Consider the following 17969-nt stretch of genomic DNA (forward strand, 5'->3'; position numbering starts at 1 on the left):
GAAAGCCAGCAGCGGCTCCACCACAGCCAAGTCGGCGGCCGCGACAGGTGTCGGGCACAGTCGGTCATGACGGGTCAATGCGAGGCCAAGAGCCGACAGGCTTGCCGACCAGGAAGCAGGCGTGCTCGAGCATGAAGAATCTCGCGTTGGGCATGTCGTGACAGCGCATTCGGCTCGAAAGGTATGCGACGACCTGACGAGAGTGCTGACGACGGAGGAAGCGATGTTGTTGCCGAGACGTGAGACGAGCGGATTCGGGCGACCCGTGGAAGCGGACATGAGACACGGTCGCGGGGGTCGTCCTGCAACGGTGGACCCCCTTTTGCTCGGAGATGCGAGAAACGGAACGCGCGATCGAGCTTAGCGAAGCCCAGCGAGAAGCGAGCAGCGAGAGAGTCGCGAGGCTCTATTCAACCGGATCTTGGCATTTGCACACGGCGGGACAGCAGCAGACGAGGCGCGCGGAACCAAAAGAGGAGGAAATGGTGGGGAATATCGAGATATACGGTGTGCGGAGGCGCAAGGAGGAGGGACGGAGAAGGATTGCAGGGGAGCGGGCTTAGACGAGGCCGGCCTCCTGCATGGCCTGTATTTCACGCGGCACAAGCCTCCAGGGTCAACAACTGCGTCGAGCTGTCGAAAAGGAGAGACCGGTTCGCGCGGCGTACCTTCTTGAGGCTCGAGCCGAGCTGCGCGGGCGACGGGACCATGATGACGCCGGCCTTCTCGAGCGCGGCGACCTTGTCCTCGGCCTTGCCCTTGCCGCCCGAGATGACGGCACCGGCGTGACCCACTGCATATCACAGAAAGAGAAATTGCGTCAGAAAAGGGGAGCGAGAGCGAGCGAACGAGACGGTGCGCACTGCGACGGCCTGGCGGGGCGGTGCGGCCACTGCGAGCGGGTCGTGCACATCATGAGTTGCGAGTCCACGAAGAATGAGGACGCCCGAACAAGTACGCACGCGATGAAGCCGACGACGGGCTTCTTCTGCACGTTGTACTTCTCGAGGTACTCGGCCGCCTCCTCCTCCATCGAGCCACCGATCTCGCCAATCAGCACGATACCTGCGATAGCGCGATGTCGTCAGCCGGTGGATTCAAGGAGGGCAGAGGGAAACGCACCCTTGGTCGCCTCGTCCTCCATGAAGACCTTGAGCACGTCAATGTGCTGCGAGCCGGGGAAGGGGTCGCCGCCAATGCCGACGCAGAGGCTCTGACCGAGACCGATCTTGGTCGTCGCGTCGACGGCCTCGTACGTGAGCGTCCCCGAGCGCGACACGACGCCGACCGAGCCGGGCGTGAAGATGTTGCCGGGCATGATGCCGATCTTGCACCCGCCGCCGTTGGGCGCCGGCGCGATGATGCCCGGGCAGTTGGGGCCGACGAGACGCGACTTGGACTGGGCGCGGAGCGCCTGCGCAACCTGTGTACCGCGTGCAGACTGGATTAGCGAGAGGTAGACGCTCGCAAGGGGTGGGCGGGCGAAAAACGACGTACGCGGACCTCGTCCGACTGGGGGATGCCCTCGGTGATGCAGACAATGAGGGGGATCTCGGCCTCGATGGCCTCGATGATGGCGTCGGCCGCGAAAGGCGGCGGGACGTAGATGACGGTCGCCTCGGGCTTGACCTTGTCGTTGGCCTGTCGTGTGCGCGCGCGTCAGCACCCTCTCGCCAAGCTCAACAGCGGAGCAGAAAGGTAGCGGACCTCGCGAACGGAGCCGAAGACGGGGAGACCCAGGTGCTCGGTGCCGGCCTTCTTGGGCGAGACACCGCCGACGAGCTTGGTGCCGAACTCGAGCGCCTCCTTGCAGTGGAACGTGGCCTGTGCGTAGTTCAGGTCAGCTACCAGCTCGAAAGGTCGAGAGAGACGAGCCGGAGGAGGGCCGGAGACAGATGAGCCGGAGACGCACCGTCTTGCCGCTGTTTGCGCGCGTCGCAAAGGGGGCGGAGGTCGAGTGTGGTCAGCATCGAGCAGCGAGAGCACAGCAGCTGCGCAGGCGGGGCTGTCTGCGGTGCGGTGCGAGTTGCGACCTTTGCCGGGCCAGGCAGCGGGCGCCGAGCGAGAGACGGAGAGAGCGAGCGCACGTGAAGCCCTGGCAGATGACGGTCGAGTCGGGGCGGAGGCGGAGGTTGGGCACCGTCTTGTCGTACAGGCTCAGGTCGCGCGCGCTCCGCGTCGACGAGAAGGCGCGTCGCGGCACTGCGGGCGGGCGAGACGACGCCGACGACGACGAGGTGGGTGAGCGCGCGACGACGACAGAGCGAGCGAGCGGGCGAGCGCGGGGCGCACCCTGCTGGAGGAGAGAGCGGGCTGCAAGCTTGATGGCCATGGCTCGCTGTGCGGTAAACGGACGCGGTTGCAAAGTAGAGGCGCCGCGCCGGTACGGCCCAGGTTGCTTGCCTCGACGCTCGGAAGCCGTGTCCGGGGCGAACCGCGTCTCCCACTTCCTCGCCCACCTCTCGCTCGGCCACGCTCTACGAAGCACACACGGGTCCATTGCACTGCTCAGCACGCCTGCAGCAGCTCGCCGTTCGACACCCGGTACACCCACCCGCTGATCTTGCTGTCCGGGTGCACGAGCGGGTGCTCACGTAGGAACGCTACATCCTCCTGCACGCTCTCGCGCGGGTCCGAGAACTCTTGCAGCGACACGGCGTCCACGAAGGGGTGCGCGCTCAGCGGCGTCCGCGCCTTGAGCGCCTTTTGCACCACCGTCGTCGAGGCGTGCGAGAACCCGCAGTCCCTGCACGGCGCACCCTGTCAGTTTGGATGCTTTCCCTACTTGGCTGAGCCTTTTGATGTACTCGTGGTGGATCACGACGATCTCGCGCGTTTGAAGCGCTGGAGAGGGGCGCGCAGGAGGGGGTCAGTCTCTCGTCTCGCCGCTTTGCTTGAGCTCTTGCCATTCTCGCACGCACCTTCCTGGCTGCCATTCAAGCTCCTGAGTGCATCCGCCGCCCTCCCGCCGCCGTTGCTGCCGGCGCACCCTCGTCAGCTTTCGCTCTGCTTCCGACGCTGAGGTGGGGCCAGGAGAGGCGCACCGGATGATGTGCGCGTCGCCGACTTCGAGGCCTAGCATGGCGTTCGGGTCGAGGCGCTGCACGACGGAACAGGGAGAGGAGTCGTGGCAGAGGGGTCGTGAGTTACCGTGGGAGGGGGGGGGGGCCGGCTGGAACGATGAAAGGGCGTACAGCGTCCATGCCTGCAACAACGACCGCGCCCGTCAGCGCTAGACCTTTCAATCAGCAGGGACCGGAGCAGGCACTCCCGTCCCTCTCGCGTCAAACAGGCAGTCGTCGACGCACAGCAAATGACGGCAATCCCCCTCTTGGGCATGAGGTGCGCGCGCCCCTTGTCGCCGACGAGCACGTCGTACGTCTTGATAAAGTTTGAGTTGTTGACCGCGAGCTCGGCGTCGGCGAACGACGGGCCTTTGAGGTCGGGCTGGTTCTGCGAGAAGGGGCGAGGGTGGGAGTGAGCGGGAAGACAGCGCGCAGTTGCGGGTGCTGAGATCCCTCGTCTGTGGTCTGCGCGCCGTTGTGAGGCTCGTCTAGCCCTCCGTGGCTCGCAGGGAGTTGTGCGAACGTGCAGAGTCGCGAAGTGGGGCGGCGAGGCGGTGCAGTTCCTTTGTCAAAACGAAAAGACCCACCGCCACCTTTGCATACGCGGTGCCAGCAAGGGAGGTCAAGTGAGAGGCCATGGCTGGCTGGGCAGCTCGAAGCGAAGGAAGGAGCGAGAGAACGAGACGGCGCGAGGCAAGCGGTTTCGACGTTGACGTCGACAACGATGCTTGCTGATCAGGCGGGGGACCTAAACTGACCGCTGCTGCGACACCGCTCGCGGCTATATAGCTCACTCGAACAATGCTAGTCGTGCAGGACTGAAAACCAGGCGTGCAGGCGCTCGGAACGATCGCTTTCACATGCTTCTCGCTATCTGCCGACACCTTGTGCGCTGACGCTCGGCACGCAGCAGAGACCGAGCGCAAAGACTTGAAACAATGTTGCGTAACGAAAAACGGCAGGGAACACGGAGGTACAGAGAGGAAGGCTGGACGAGAAGGAGAAGCCAGGTTGAAGCCAATGCGATGAGGCGAGACGCCTGCACTGACTGTTGCGCTATCCGACGGCCGCAGGGCAGTGTGTCAAGAAGGAAAAGCGCGGCGGGAGATCGGGCCGAATGAAGGCTGGGCCGACCTTCTCAGCATCTGGTCGGAGGCAGTCGGTCAGTCTTTCCGTGCGGCACTTTCCGCTGGGGACAGCAGAAGGACGCCGACTCACGCGAACATGAGGTTGACATCGAGTTCGTGCGAGCTGAGATCACGAGAAGAGTCAGCGCGAAGAACATGGACCACCGGTCGAGCAGCACTGGAAGCGGAACCCGCGCCCGACTTCGACCGTTTGCTGGAGAAAGGACGGACCATGCGAGCTGCGGCTTCTGACTGTACTTGTTCTGAAGGATGTCGCGGATCGTGTTGAGCAGTTGGCTGCGATGCGGTAGGCAAGCGGAGCAAGCGAATTAGCCACCGCTCAGCAGGGTATGCGGAAAAGGGTGGAACGCACAGGTACGACTGCTGCGGGAACTGCGAGAGCGACTGGATGAAGGCGTACGACATGGCTCCGGTAGCCTGTGCGGAAGCAGAAGGCGTCAGCTCAGCTCACCTCCGACTGAGGCGGAAGCGGGCGCGAAGGGTGTTACGCCTACCTCCCCGGCGAACGAGGTGTCAGCTGAAGTCTGGCTGTCCTTGCAGCCGCTCCAAGTGATGACATCTGCCTCGCTGGAACGGGTCTGCTTCGTCACCTCGGTCGCCTTGTCGCCGTTCATGATGCGCTTGCCCATTCCCATCAAGCCCTTGATCGCGCCGCCCATGTCGCGCTTGAGGTACGATGTTGCGATGCCCATTGCACCCGAACCGACATCAGCGAGCATGCTGTGCGGCCGAAAGCCAGGTCAGTGCGACGAAGAGGGGTGCGAAGGAAGAAGCACCCTCGACGCACTTCGGTTCCTTGAGCTTGCCCTGCGTCGAGTACATGTACGGCAAGTCGAGTGCCGAGCCCGAGTGACAGCAGTCGAAGATGGCCGTGAGGCGGCACCCGCGCGGGAGCGGTTGCACCAAGATGCGGTTCATGTCGTTGTCGACGATGATGCCCGCCGTCTTGTGGTCGAGCGGATAGATCGTCTCGTCGTTGCCATCCTCTTCGTCGCCTTCGGTTGCGCGCTGCTGTCCGCCGTGGCCCGAGACTGCGGGAGAGCATGTGAGAGGGATGCGGAAGAAAGATGCCAAGAAATGGGACGTACAGTGGAAGAAGAGCGAGTCGTTCGGCTGGGCGCCCTGAACGAGCCACTGCATCGCGCGGATCTGTACGGGGAGGGCAGGCCGAAATGAGCATTCGCGAAGGAAAGGGCTGAACACGCGTGGAAACGCACGATGTTGTCCCTAGTCGGCAGACTCATCCCGCGCGCGTCGGGCGTGTCCATGAGCATGACGATGTCCTCCTCGCGGTAGCCGTACCGCTCGCACAGGAACTTGCTCAAGTTGCGCGCGTCGTTGTGGCAGCCGTTGAGCTGCGCGCTTGTGCCCGTGTAGTTGATGCCGATGCACAGCGCCTTGCGCTTGCCCGTCAGAGTCGAGTAGTACTGGCTCATGCCGCTCGGCGGCGCCGTGTGCAGCTCGTACTGCCCGCCCTGGTACTGCGGAGGCGCCTGGTACTGCTGCTCCTGCTGACCATAGTGCATCGGCGGGCGGCCAGGCGGCGGGTTGAACTGCTGCTGCGGGTATCCGCCGTCATACTGCGAAGGCGTCTGATACCTGTGAACGTTGACGAGACGGAGTTAGACCTCGATTCCACACAATCAGCTAGCGAATCTGTCGACTCGTTTGTCGACGAGACACGCGCTTGTAGAAAGGCCTCGAGACTCACTGCTGCTGGCTGGCGTGCGGATGCGGCATCTGCTGCTGGTAGCCCTGCGGCGGGTTCAGCCCGCCGGAGTAGCCCGGGTTGTACCCCGGGCCAGGGTGCGCCCTTGAGTCATATCCTCCGCCGCCTCCTCCACCCTGCCCGTAGCCACCCTGGTTGTAGCCGCCGTCGTACTGGCCTGGCGGAGGAGGGCCACCGCCGTAGCCCGATCCGCCGCCCCACTGGCCGGGTCGAGGTCCGGGAGGGGGAGGTCCGCCGTAAGGACCGCCGGGAGCTGAGCCGTAGCCGTACTGCTGAGGAGGCGGTCCGGACGGGGCACCGTGGCTGCGCGGATTGGCGAGCGATCCCGTGAGCGTCATGACACGCGAGCCGAGAGGGAGAGTGTACGCACCCCTGGTTCTCGGGCATGATGGTGTGCTTGTAGCCCATGTGATACTTCTGTCCGGGGTACGCCATGGTGTACTATTGGCTCTAGCGCTTGCGGCGGGTCACACGGAGGCGGACGAGGTGTCGGGAAGGACAGCGGGGGCTGAGGTGGAGCGGCGCGAGATGCGAGTGCGGTGAGCCTGCGGAAGTGCTGGTGGTACTCTGGCTGTGCTCAGGAATCTGCTAGCGTGTGCTCTGTGCTCCTAAGCGGCGAGCAGGCGACAGTAGCGAGATTGGCGGAGGCAAGAGTGATGAGGGCCGAGGCGGTGCAGCCACCGCTTGTCCTCGTCTCGCCTTTCTGGGGCGCACGACGTGCACCAGGCTGTCTGCTATGCTTCTAAGTAGGTGACTTTACCGGGGCCTGATTTTCGCCGGAGTTTTTTACGAAGGGTCCGCCGTCTCAGGTGCGTGCAACGATCGCCAAGCGGGTCTCGCGCTCAAAGCTCCATTGGATGAGCTGAAGCCTACGCGTGATGCGGACCGGGTTCTCCCCTGCATCACAGCCGTCAATCGTGCTGAAGTACTCGAAAGACGACGCCCGACGCAGCGCGAGATCGGTGGGAAAGACGAAGCATGCGGCCAAAGATTGGAGGCCAACTATGTCGGCGTCTTGTCTCGTACCTCACGTTACCATGGGGCTTTCGTTCAGGGCCGACGGAATAGGTGCACAAACGACACAAGGCGAACTGTGGCCCGGCGCATTCCTGTCAACACTTGGCGCCTTGCACGCTTGCAAATCCCTTGTGCTGGATAAGAAGCAGTCGCTGACGGCCAGTGCGCGCCATGGAAGGCTCAGAACGGCAATCAGCATGGCAAGCGAGTGCTGATCCTTCAAAAAGCGAAGTATGAAGCATGAGAACGGGGCGGAGCTGTCGCCGTGAGCGTTTGAGAGGGTCTCGGTGCTCAGTCTTGGGCTCGACGTACCCCTAGCAACGATGTTCAGAGACGAAGTCCGAAGCGCGAGCCGAGCAGGAGATCAACCCGGTTCGAGAGGTGGTCGACGCGGTAGGCCAGTCCTCTGCGTGCCCCGCTGCCTGCAGATACACCACGACACATGCGCCTGTACGAGCGTCCTTGTTTACAGACTGTCGCATCTGACGCGACTGTCACTTAGCGGGCCGTGCAGGGATGCGTTCTGAGCAGTTCGGGCCGCGTCAAAGAGGTCGACTCGCCCGTCTGCAAAACGCCCGACTGACTGTCGAGGCTGCGTCCCTGCATCTACTGAAGAGTCGAAGCAGCGTCACCGGCAGCAGCCCGCAGACGAGAGCGAGGAAACGAGGGCTCGCGACGTCCCCCACACGGCTGCACCGCCTCGAGTCTCATCAGTCGAGCTCGGCCGGCGGTTCGCTCTCCTCGCTTTCGTTGCCCGGCACTGTTCTGCGCTTGTGTGTGCAGTACTGCTACTGCTTTGAGCTCGCCTGAGCCCCCCGCTCGTCCTCCAACCAACCTCGCGCTCGTCATGGGTCTCTCGAAGAAGGACGCTCGCACCCGGCAGCAGAAGGCGGCCGCAGCCAACGGCACCAAGGTAAGCCGCGCAGCGTGCAGCTGTTACCCACTCAGACTGCGCCTCGCCGTGCTGACTCGTGTGCGGATTGCGCAGGTCGAGACGACGGCGGGCGGCGTGGTTAAGAAGGCCGAGAAGCCCAAGATCGCATGCACCGTCTGCAAGCAGGAGATCATCGCGAGCATGCCCATCTCGTTGCGCGAGTGCGTTGCCTCCTGCCGACGCTGCTCCCGGCGCGGCCCATTTGGCTCCGCTAGGAGGGTGCCGCTTCCCTTCCTCTGACTTGATGAGCTGACTTCGCGCACTGCTGTGCTTGCCTTGCGCAACAGCCACGCCAACAAGCACCCCAAGGTTGCACCTTCCGTTTGCTTCCCCGGAGCAACGATTGCTGCATGAGGTCGCCGTCGAACCCTGACCGGCACTACTTCCGCGTGCATACTCTCTCGATACCGCATCATCCGTTGTTCTATCCGTGTACCATCCCTGCAGCATATACTGAGCATTCCCATTGCCATCTTTCCCTCTTATCCGCTCCTCTCTGCGCGATACTGAGTGGGACAAGCGCTGCGGAAAATCGGGAAGACGGAATGTGCGCAGCCTGTGCTGTCGCGCGATGTGGTCGCTGAGCGCGCTTCCAGTCAGCTGGAAAGAGAGGCCAATCGTTCCATGGAAAGCGCTACTAGTCAAAGGGAACAATGTCTGTCGTGAAGGGAGGCGGGGAGGGAGGTTATCGCACAGGAGAGAGACAGGGAAGTACATGCAATGAAGCAGACCTCGACCTAGCAAGAGGGAGTCACGAGTACACGGGGAGGACTTCAGGACGTGTTGGTGGGGGCGCGCAGAACGAGGAACCGGAGCAGCCAAGCGAATGGCTCTCGCGCGCCAAGGGGTGCATACGAGTGACGGGTGGCGATGACGATGGGGAACTGGGGGCTCCTTCAGAGCAGACGGACGAGTGGCGCGCGAGGTGGCGATAGGCGGTGGGCTGAAAAAGGGGGAGGGATAAGTTAGTGGGAGAGGCGAAGTCGGCGGCGGATTCGGTGGTCGAGCTGGGATTGGCGAAGGCGGTACGAGTACACCTAATTGTACAGCTGAAGACCGGTACACGGACGACCACGTAGCGGAAGCAAAGGCGGAATTGCGGCGGGTGAAGCGATGCGAGCGAATGCGAGAGATGCGAGAACGACTGGGGAACCGGGAGTCACAGCAGGCAGGAAGCCTGCTTAGACGCAGGCGGTTGCCAGGCCATTGACGCTCAGACCGGGCGCGCACGACACTGCGAGAAAGGCGGGCGGGTCAGGATCGTCCCCTACGAAAGACTGGTAAAGAACAGGCGCGACGTACTGACGATGCAGCGACCCGCGTCACAAGCAACGCTCTCAACGCCAAAGATGGCCGTGCAGTCGACACCCGAACCGTCGGCGGTGCAGCCACCGCACTGCTCGAGGTTGGTCTGCGGGTCGATGCACTCGTAGCCGCTCGAGAGCGAGCTGCCGAGCGCGCAGGCGACCTGGTGGGCAGGGCAGACGTCCGTCGAGCGCTTGCGGCGGCTACCGGCAGCCGAGGCCTGGAGAGCGCAGACGAGCGACGTCGAGCAGTACCCTGCAGGCGCGAGAAATGAGGGTCAATGTCCGTTGGGAAATTTCGGAAGACGAAGACAATGGGAACACACCGGACGCGCACATGTCGTTGCTGCTGCAGCCGAAGCCGTTGGGGACACCCTCGGAAGGAGCGGTGCCGCACGTCTGGGTCGCCGCGTCGCACGTCTGGCTCACGCACTGCTGCTCTGGGTTGGGGATCGGCGCACTCGGGTCACCGTTCGCGCACGCAGCGCTCGCACCGCCGCAGGTGCCGTCAGTGCCGCAGAAGAAGAACGCCTGGCAGTCGTTGTCCGACGAGCAGGCGTCGCCGAGGTAGCCACGGCAGAACCCGTCCGAGCCGCACGAACCTGCAGCAGCCAGTTGTCAGAGGACGCCGCGCGTGAGGCGATCACGATGTACGCACCGTAGTCGCAGTCAGTCGCCTGGGTGCACGCCGCATGAGCGTAACCGCAGTAGCTGACCGACGGGTTGATCGGGTCTGCGGGCAGGCACAGTCTCCATTAGTCTCTTTCTTCATGAGTGTCGAGCCAAGCGTACCAGGCTGGCACACGGCGGTGGCAGAGATCTCGCCCTGCGCATCCGGGTCGGTGCTCCAAGCCGCGCACGACTGCGAGTCGCTCGAGCCCGAGCAGGGGAAGTCGCCGATGGCGGTGACGGTCGACGACGCCGCAAGGATGAGAGCAGCAAGGGAGAGGACGCGGGACGACATCTTGTGCTGGTTGAAGTGGGTACGTTGAGTGAAGAGAGGGGGAGTGGGTCTGCTGCGGTGTTGGCTTGATTCGAGCGAGACGGAGTTCGGTTGGTCCTGTGCAAGCTGACGCGTCGATTGTCTGCGAAAGCGTGAACGGGAAGTCCTGAAGTGAAGAGAAAGAGGGAAAAGAGGGAGAGGGGCCGCCCCGAGAGGAGGCCGAGCCTTCCGCGTAGGTCGTCGCTCAACATTCGTCTGTCCCCGATCACAAAGGTCAAGCTCGAGGCGCGCATGTGCTCACTGCGAGCCCATGGATCGTCACGTTCCTTTCGAGCAAAGTCCGGCTTGCGATGCTCACAAGCGAGAGCATCCCCACAAAAGCACGCAGCGCTGGCTAGTGCAGCAACGGGGCACTGTGGGCAGTCCTTCCGCCGGCAAGCGCAGCTCAACGTTCCACAGCGCGCAGCATTCATGGCCGGCCCAGACTCTGCGCAGCCCGCCGGTGTCTCGACTGCGCAGTCTCGCGGGAGCAACGCGAAAGCCTCCTCGTGTAGATCGGATCATTACAACGTGAATATTACAGCAGAGAGAACAAAAGACAGAACGCGTCATCGTGTATACCTCCCTCTTTCCGACCGACTGGCGCGGCTCAGTACCCACTCGCCTTGGCGCCCTGCGCCGCCGCCTGCTGCTGCTGCGCCTGCATCTGTCTCGCTTGCTCGGCGGCTTGCTGCTGCTGCTGTTGCTGCTGCTGCTGAGACGACGAGGAAGAGAAGTATGGGCTGCGGACAGGGGAAAGCGTCAGAGTCGAAGGATGCGGGCCCGAGCAGGTAGGAAAGACGGACTGGTGCAGGGCGGAGGTGCAGTCGAGGCGGCGAGCGGGGTCAAACTGAAGGAGCTTGTCGAGAAGGTCGAGAGCTGCGAAAATGCAGGCAATCAGCGTGATACTCAACATGACACGGGGAATTGCACGAACCGAGGTAGGGTGCTTTCGGATACAGCGACTGCCATGCGATGCGAGGCATTCGCGGGAACGGCCGGAGCTGGACCTCGGGCTGTAGATGTAAAACCGTCAGTACCGCACTCTGAGGTGTGCAAGAGTGGCACGCACCGACTCAGACGCGATCCTCCGCAGCGTCGCCTCATCTGGAGTACCGAGGATGCGGATGATCTGGTTCAACTGGTCGTTGTTGTCCCTCCCGCGGAACAACGGTACACCCGAGATCATTCTGTACCGCGGAACGGTAAGTCCCACTGCCGCCCTCGGGAGAAAGCGAGACACGTACTCCGCCATGATGCAGCCCGCACTCCACACGTCGATCGAGGTTGAGTACGTGCGCGACCCGAGCAGGACGTCGGGCGCGCGGTACCACAGCGTGACGACTTCGTTCGAGAAAGTATTGACGGGAATGCCGAAAGCGCGCGCGAGACTGCGGAGCAAGGAGATCAGCTTGAGCGGATCAAGCGGGACTTACGCCGAACGGACCCGAAGTCGGCAAGCTTCAGCTCTCCCTTCTTGTTGATGAGGAGGTTCTGCGGCTTGAGGTCGCGGTGCAAGACGCGATTGTCGTGGCAGAAGGCGGTGCCCTTGAGGAGCTGCCACATGAAGGACCGCACGACCGCCGGCTCGAGAGCACCCCGCTCCCCGTGCGAGTCCATGTACTTCTTGAGGTCGAGGTCCATGTACTCGAAGACAAGCATGAGCTTGCTCTCGGTATGGATCACGTCGTACAGGCGGACGATGTTCGGGTGCTTGAGCTCCTTCATCAGCGAGATCTCGCGAATGGCGGTCGAGGGTGTGCCCTCTTCTGCATCGAGGTGGATCTCCTTGAGCGCGACCAGCTCGTTGGTGATGCGAGAGCGACCCTGCATGCGAGGGAGCGTCAGTGACTTTCTAGCAACGACAGCGGGGATGAGCTGTACACGGACCTTGTGCACTGTCGCATACTGCTCGCATGCAAAGCAGGCAGGTCAGCAAAAGCGCAGGGTCGTGGCTCGTCGAGGCGAGCATGTGCGAACGCTCCAAACGTGCTGCAACTCACGGTGCCCTCGCCGAGCTTTTCGAGCTGGATGTAGCTGTGCGCAGTGGGCGTGAGCTTCAGCAGGGCGTGCGGATAAGGTCAAGGAACGCACTTCATGTTGCTCGCGAGCCTGTCGGCCTCGGGCGGGGAGGCGAGTTGATGGAGACGAGGTGGGGCAGCGGCTTGAAGCTGAAGCTTCTAGCACAGGCAGGGTGCTCCGACTACCCTCTGAGCGGTTCGCTGCTTCCTGTGCTGATCACGGCGAGCGCTCGGGAGCGAAGCCGGCGGTGGGAAAGCGGAAGCTTGAGCGACGGCGACGGGCGAACGTCTCGAGGGCCTCGATCGTCTCCGCGAACCGTCTCACCCTTTTGTTCTTATACAACGTAGCCTGTACAATCTCGTCTGCACAGCTGCGCGTCATGTAGTCAGAGTTCCGGCAGAGCCGCGCGGAAACTCTCTCGACGACCAAAAACTGCGAGGTTCACAAGCGTTTCCCGCGAGACAGAGGAGACAGAACCGCTACTTAAAAAGGAGGGAAGACAGAACTAGAGGCGTCGAGAGAAAGCTGCCGAAAGGGATGTTGCGATTCCTCGAGAAGCGAAAGACGGCGACGGCGACGAAAGAAAGACGACTGAAAGGCGAGACAACTGGTACTACGCGACAGCGAATGGCGGAACTGAGAGACAAAGGTACTGATGACGGTACGCAAGCAACTGCGAAGAACGGCGACGCGAGATTAGAGAGGCGCGGTGGGCAGAGAGGAAGACCTTGCGCACCTCCTCGAAGAAAGCCTCCACTGCTGCTCCACCCGAAAGCGGCTCTTCCCTTCAAGCGGCTCCTCCAGCGAAAGCGGTCCCTCCAGCGTTGAGTGGCGCACTTCAGCACCACCACATGGCCGGCGGCTTAGGCTTGGTGCGGTCGCCGCGGAACGAGTTGCGGCCCGCCTCGGTCTGATCGAGCACGACCTTCGCCTGGTTGTAGTCCTGGTCGCGCGTCTGCGAAGTCGCCGAGTGCTGCGTGCCCGTCTGCGACATCGAGTCGTCGGCGAGCGCGAACCAGCCCCGTACGCGATTCGCGATGAGGTCGGCGTAGCTGCAACGATCGCATCAAGTTAATTGCGAGTGAATGACGAGAGGACTGCCCGAGACGCACTAGATGGGCGCCGGGATTGAGACGGCCCTGTTGCACCTCTGGTAGGCGTGGCAGAGCGCGTGGCACAGACCTTGGACGTCGTCGGCGCTACTCCTCGAGTATCGCTGATTAGGCTGCGTTGGTTCAAGAGGACAGCAGTCAAAGACGCACCGGAGAAGGGGAACCTGCTCGTCGGTGAGCACGACGTAGCGCGTCGCCCTCGTCGTGCCGATGAGCGCCTTGTGGGACGCGCCGTAGTGGTCGAGCACTGCGAAGCAACAGTAAGCTCGTTTTCTCCGCAGATCGCCTACGCTACGCACCCTTGGCGTCGGTGACATCGCGGTCAAAGACGGTGCCCGGAACAATGTTGCCGGCGCGCTGGAAGTCCTTCGCGTCGCGCGGGTCGGGGACGAACGCGCGCACATGGTGTCTCTTGAGCGCCGCGATCAGCGTCACCTGCGTGGGAGACTCAGTCAGCAAGTGCAAGCTCGGTCGGGCAGGGCATACACACCTTCGGCTGCCAGTTGTCGAGCTTCTGCACCTCGCTCTCGCCGAGGTGCCTCCTGATGGCGTGGTCGGCCTTGAGCTGCTGGCACGCATTCGAGATCGCGTTGCCCTCTGCATCGGCGCGGCAGTCAGTGCCGTATGATTGAACGAACTGAGCGAGTCAGCGAACCGAAGGTCTTGACCGCCGAGAATTCCGACTCGCTGATGCCGTCACGGAAGAAGACGAGCGAGTCGGGCGGGCAGCGCCTCGTCGACTTGACGCGGCGCTCGAGGAGGAACTGCGAACGCTTTTGAGTCAGATCCTCACTGGTTCTCCCGGGTCGAGACGCTGAAGCAACTTGCCAGCACCATGTCGCACAGGTCGATGATGACCTCGCTCTTCTTCGCCTTGGCTGTGCACGAAGGGCTGTTCGTACGCTGAAGATGGAATGTAGAACTGACAACATACCGTGCGGGTCGTTGCGGTTCGTCGGTTCGCGGAGGCGCTGAACGCGGATCGTCTCCTCGTAGAGCATGCCGAGGCCGTGCATCGACCCCACGACAACAGCGACCGAGGGCCTTTCAGGCTCGTGAGAGAGGTCTGCGCCGTGCTGTCGAGATCGTGAGACGTTAGGCTCGAATTCGACGAGACGGGGGAAGGGCCGAGACGTATGAAGACCATGGGAGTGTTGCTCTCATACCACCCACCCATAGTGCCGTTCTGGAGCCTCCAGCACGAGCCGGCGAGCTTGAGGCTACGGGCGCGAGCGATGTCAGCAGCACGGCAGGGTAAAGTGGGGTATGGGAAGCGCACTTGATCTTCATGGCGACGCTGTGAGAGCAGTATCAGCTCGTGTGCAAGAGTTCATGACTCCGTGACGAGAACGCACTTGAGGAAGACCTGCACGGAGGTCTTGCTGAGCAGGCTCGTCTGGAGCGCCTGCGACGCGATTCCGTACGACGCCGAGACCTCCTTGAAGACGGCGTATTCGGGGCTATTCGCCTCCTTGAAGGCCCTGACATCGCGGAACCAATGGTTAGGGTGCCGCCGGTCTGCATGCAGGCAAGCGACTTCGGCGCACCAAAAGATCAAGTCGAGCTCCCTGTCCTGGTAGAGGTGGCGAGCCATTTGCCGGGCGTGGTCGAGCGTCTGATGCACCGACGTCCCCGGGCGACGCACGATGATCGCGTCGCTTGGGAGGTTGCGCGGGAACTGCGAGAGGTTCATCCCTACACACGCGAAGGCGAGTGAGTTGGGGTTCTCGCAAGCCTCGATAACCCGAGCAGACATGTTGAAGCAACGTACCGAGACCAGCCGCCTTGCCGAGGAGGCCGTCGAGCCAGACGTGCGCGCGCTGCTTGTCGCCCTCCGAGGGAACGATGCAGATGAGGCTCTTGAGCGCGGCGCCCGTGATGAAGAGCTGCTCGAACGCCTGCGAGCGGTTGTCGAACCGCATCTGCCACTCTCCGTCCCTGATGGCGACCTGCGTGAAGCTGCCGGGCGAGCGGCTCGAGTACTCGGCGGCAGGCGGTGCGAGGATGCGGCCGAGCGTCATTTTGGGCGAGAGTGATACCTGCACACCGAACGAGTCGAGGCTGAGACGGAGATGACGGAGCGTGACGAGTCAGCGAGAGTGCCTTTGGAAACGTCTGGCCAGCTGAACGCGAGCGGCAGCGCGACCTACTGGTCCTGGGTGATGTTCGCGACGATGCGCTCGCGCGTCTGAACCACAGCGGCGAGCTTCTGGCCCGGACTGTACGAATGAGTGGTCAGTTCGAGCGCAAGGAGCCGACAAGGGCGAATGTACGGCAGGGTCTGGAAGCCCGACGCGAGCTGCTGTTGCTGCGGCGTGAGGCGCTTGATGTACTTCGAGCCCTGCGAAGCGTTCCTGTCTTGATCAGCCTCGTTGCGAACTCGTCATTCGACAGAGCCGCACCTCGTAGACGTGCACGAGCTCCATCGGGTAGTACGTTCCCGACTTCGTCTCAACCAGCGGAAGGTCCGGGTAGTTGAGGCGCACGCCGAAGTGGTGCTGGAGGTAGCGCTGGGAAAGGTGAACTTGCGTCAGTACCAAGCTTTGCACTGCACCGGTTCGGTGTCGTAACAGCGGGAGGAAAGCGACGCACCTCGACATCCGTCCATGCTCCGTCAGCCGTCTGGAACTGGTGGTCGCGCGGGCGCTGCTGCTGAATGCCGCCGGCGCGAACCTTCGTGCGGATGCGAGGCGCACTGTTGCCCCTCTGCACCTCGAACTCGAGCTTCTTGAGCAGGCGGTTGATCTGCACAATGTCGTGCCCCTGCAGGCGGCCGACCTCGAGGTCCGAGCGATGCGGCGCGCGACCCGCCATGTTCTTGGTCTGGAAGTAGCCGAGGACGAAGTCGACGAGCGAGCCCGTCTTTAAGAAGGCCGTCGAGGTGGTGTTGAGGTTGAGGAGGAGTCCTTGCGGGCACGTGCGGACCGACCTGAGTGCAAGAAGTCAGCCGATTGAGACACAGAGCAAAACAGGTGAGTCAGGGGTGCCGGGGGTAGCACGACGCACTGGAAGAAACCGCCTGCGACAGTGAAGCGTTAGTCTCGCTTGAAACTGACGAGCAAAAAATCAAGACGCACGCCAGAGCTCGAGGAAATTCGGCGCGATCTCGAGCGCCACCTTCTCGACCCCGGGAATGCGGACCTTGCGCGCCGCCTCGTCCGAGACGAAGAAGGACGTGCGCGTCGAGTAGAAGAGGTTGGCCGGCGCGTGCGACATGAGGACGTTGAGCGCCTGCAGCGCCTCCTTGACCTCGCCTTCGCTGTAGATAGCGTTGCGACCGCCCGTGAAGTACTGGCGGATCGAGGCGAGCGGAATGGCGATCGCGTTGCGGACCGTCGCCGAGAAGGTCATGTTGGGGCGGTCCGGCGCCGCGATGCCCGTGATCTGCAGGCGCAAGCATTTCCGATTCAGCCGCGAGTCCATGCGCTGCGTTACGAGAAGTAAGAAGGAACGCACGTTGACAGGGTCACTCGGAAGGCGCCGGTTGGCGTACGCCGCGGTGCGACCGTCGAAGGCAGGGCGCACGCCGCCGAAGAAGTTGGTGCGGCCCTGCGCCTCGTCGCCCTCGATCTGCGCCCAAACCTTGCGGAGAACGCTCTTCGGCGGCGGGCCGCGCGGGTTGCGGGTCGAGCCGTCGGGCGCCTGGCGGGGCTCGATGGCGATGATGACCTGCAGCGAGCCGACAAGCGAGTCAGCCGCCAACGTAAGCGGGCGGGGGGCGAGAACGACGTGCCTCGTACTTGTACCAGGTCATCGCACTCTCCGAAATCCTCAGGTCGAACGTGTTCGTGAGGAGCTCAATCGCCTTGCCCGGGACGACGTTGTTGCTGCCGCATCACATCGCTCGGTCAGCGCTCGGTACAGGTTCCCCGCGTCTACACGCTAGCGTTCAATCTCGGCAAGGCAGCGCGCGCTCCGTCCGAGCGGAGGAAAGTGAGCGGACGCACCTGCCGTAGTCGAGCCGCGCCTCGGGCTCGGCCGCCTTCGACCCATTGACGATAGCCTGGTCGGCGTGCACGGGCGGGGCGAGACGAGGGAGGTCGACCCAGCGCGGCGGCGCAGTCGGCGGGTTGCGCCCTCCGCCGCCGCCTCCTCCTCCGAACCCGCCGCGACCTCCTCCGCGCCCACCGCGCCCGCCGCCCCCGCCGCCCCTTCCACCGCCGCCATAGCCACTCCCTCCTCCTCCAGTACCGTAGCTGTCGCGGCCAGGCGAGCCGCCGTAGCCCGAGTCGCGCCTTCCCCCACCCGATCCGCTGCCGTACGAGTCCCTCCCGCCGTCCCGCCCACCGTAGCCGCCGCCGCGCCCGCCCTGACCGGATCCATAGCCGTTGTCGTAGCCTCCTCCGCCGCGCCCGTACCCGCCCGAGCCGTAGTCGCTGTAGTTGCCGCCGGGGGTCGAGCGAGGCGGTGAGCCGGAGCGGGGCGAGTCGTAGCGGCCGCGTGAGTCGCCGTGAGAGCTCTGGCCGAAGCCCTGCTGGTAGCTCATGACCTCTGCGCGTCTCTCCGAGTGAGCAGACGCGAGAAGCGAGGTGACGGGAGGACAAGCGAGGTTGACAAGTCGCGTCGTCACCAGACGCGAAAATCAGTCTCACTCGGTCGCCCTTTTTGGTTCTCTTGCTGGCTTTTGACAGGCTGTACACTCTACTGAGGCACATT

At 63.2% G+C, this 17969-nt stretch overlaps 7 protein-coding genes across 7 annotated transcripts; 1 reads left to right on the top strand and 6 right to left on the bottom strand.

Moving 5' to 3' along the window:
• Nucleotides 1–559: 559 nt before the first annotated feature.
• Nucleotides 560–2332, bottom strand: JCM10292_002244 (succinate--CoA ligase [ADP/GDP-forming] subunit alpha; the record flags this gene model as incomplete). The annotated part of the gene is made up of 10 exons (XM_076647750.1): nt 560–586; nt 669–793; nt 864–892; nt 963–1065; nt 1123–1423; nt 1498–1641; nt 1708–1824; nt 1913–1922; nt 2088–2202; nt 2293–2332. 10 exons carry the CDS (start codon nt 2330–2332, stop codon nt 560–562), a joined length of 1011 nt encoding a protein of 336 aa, XP_076506572.1.
• A 176-nt stretch (nt 2333–2508) lies between these two features.
• JCM10292_002245 (beta-class carbonic anhydrase) lies at nt 2509–3703 on the bottom strand (the record flags this gene model as incomplete). The annotated part of the gene is made up of 7 exons (XM_076647751.1): nt 2509–2746; nt 2808–2844; nt 2922–2977; nt 3045–3100; nt 3195–3205; nt 3309–3453; nt 3653–3703. 7 exons carry the CDS (start codon nt 3701–3703, stop codon nt 2509–2511), a joined length of 594 nt encoding a protein of 197 aa, XP_076506573.1.
• Nucleotides 3704–4279: 576 nt separating this feature from the next.
• JCM10292_002246 (uncharacterized protein) lies at nt 4280–6377 on the bottom strand (the record flags this gene model as incomplete). Its single annotated transcript, XM_076647752.1, has 9 exons — nt 4280–4316; nt 4424–4489; nt 4566–4630; nt 4708–4933; nt 5001–5244; nt 5302–5362; nt 5431–5812; nt 5925–6245; nt 6313–6377. 9 exons carry the CDS (start codon nt 6375–6377, stop codon nt 4280–4282), a joined length of 1467 nt encoding a protein of 488 aa, XP_076506574.1.
• A 1429-nt stretch (nt 6378–7806) lies between these two features.
• On the top strand, nt 7807–8247 carry JCM10292_002247 (uncharacterized protein; the record flags this gene model as incomplete). The annotated part of the gene is made up of 3 exons (XM_076647753.1): nt 7807–7872; nt 7948–8054; nt 8181–8247. The coding sequence occupies 3 exons, from the start codon at nt 7807–7809 to the stop codon at nt 8245–8247; spliced, it is 240 nt and encodes a 79-aa protein (XP_076506575.1).
• Nucleotides 8248–9074: 827 nt separating this feature from the next.
• JCM10292_002248 (uncharacterized protein) lies at nt 9075–10161 on the bottom strand (the record flags this gene model as incomplete). The annotated part of the gene is made up of 5 exons (XM_076647754.1): nt 9075–9127; nt 9196–9453; nt 9524–9799; nt 9856–9930; nt 9990–10161. The coding sequence occupies 5 exons, from the start codon at nt 10159–10161 to the stop codon at nt 9075–9077; spliced, it is 834 nt and encodes a 277-aa protein (XP_076506576.1).
• Nucleotides 10162–10789: 628 nt separating this feature from the next.
• On the bottom strand, nt 10790–12278 carry PHO85 (cyclin-dependent serine/threonine-protein kinase PHO85; the record flags this gene model as incomplete). The annotated part of the gene is made up of 9 exons (XM_076647755.1): nt 10790–10922; nt 10986–11058; nt 11117–11195; nt 11252–11369; nt 11427–11570; nt 11627–12006; nt 12070–12087; nt 12183–12216; nt 12274–12278. 9 exons carry the CDS (start codon nt 12276–12278, stop codon nt 10790–10792), a joined length of 984 nt encoding a protein of 327 aa, XP_076506577.1.
• Nucleotides 12279–13039: 761 nt separating this feature from the next.
• Nucleotides 13040–17799, bottom strand: JCM10292_002250 (argonaute/piwi family protein; the record flags this gene model as incomplete). Its single annotated transcript, XM_076647756.1, has 22 exons — nt 13040–13253; nt 13314–13400; nt 13464–13560; nt 13613–13748; nt 13804–13910; nt 13969–14077; nt 14142–14191; nt 14248–14389; nt 14458–14533; nt 14593–14610; nt 14669–14794; nt 14861–15008; nt 15085–15374; nt 15464–15532; nt 15587–15654; nt 15716–15823; nt 15906–16242; nt 16320–16332; nt 16391–16697; nt 16770–16982; nt 17047–17140; nt 17261–17799. The coding sequence occupies 22 exons, from the start codon at nt 17797–17799 to the stop codon at nt 13040–13042; spliced, it is 3348 nt and encodes a 1115-aa protein (XP_076506578.1).
• Nucleotides 17800–17969: the final 170 nt, after the last annotated feature.

Source organism: Rhodotorula paludigena, assembly GCF_050403205.1.
Source record: "Rhodotorula paludigena JCM10292 DNA, Rt_paludigena_JCM10292v1_ctg11, whole genome shotgun sequence".
Classification (NCBI taxonomy): domain Eukaryota; kingdom Fungi; phylum Basidiomycota; class Microbotryomycetes; order Sporidiobolales; family Sporidiobolaceae; genus Rhodotorula; species Rhodotorula paludigena.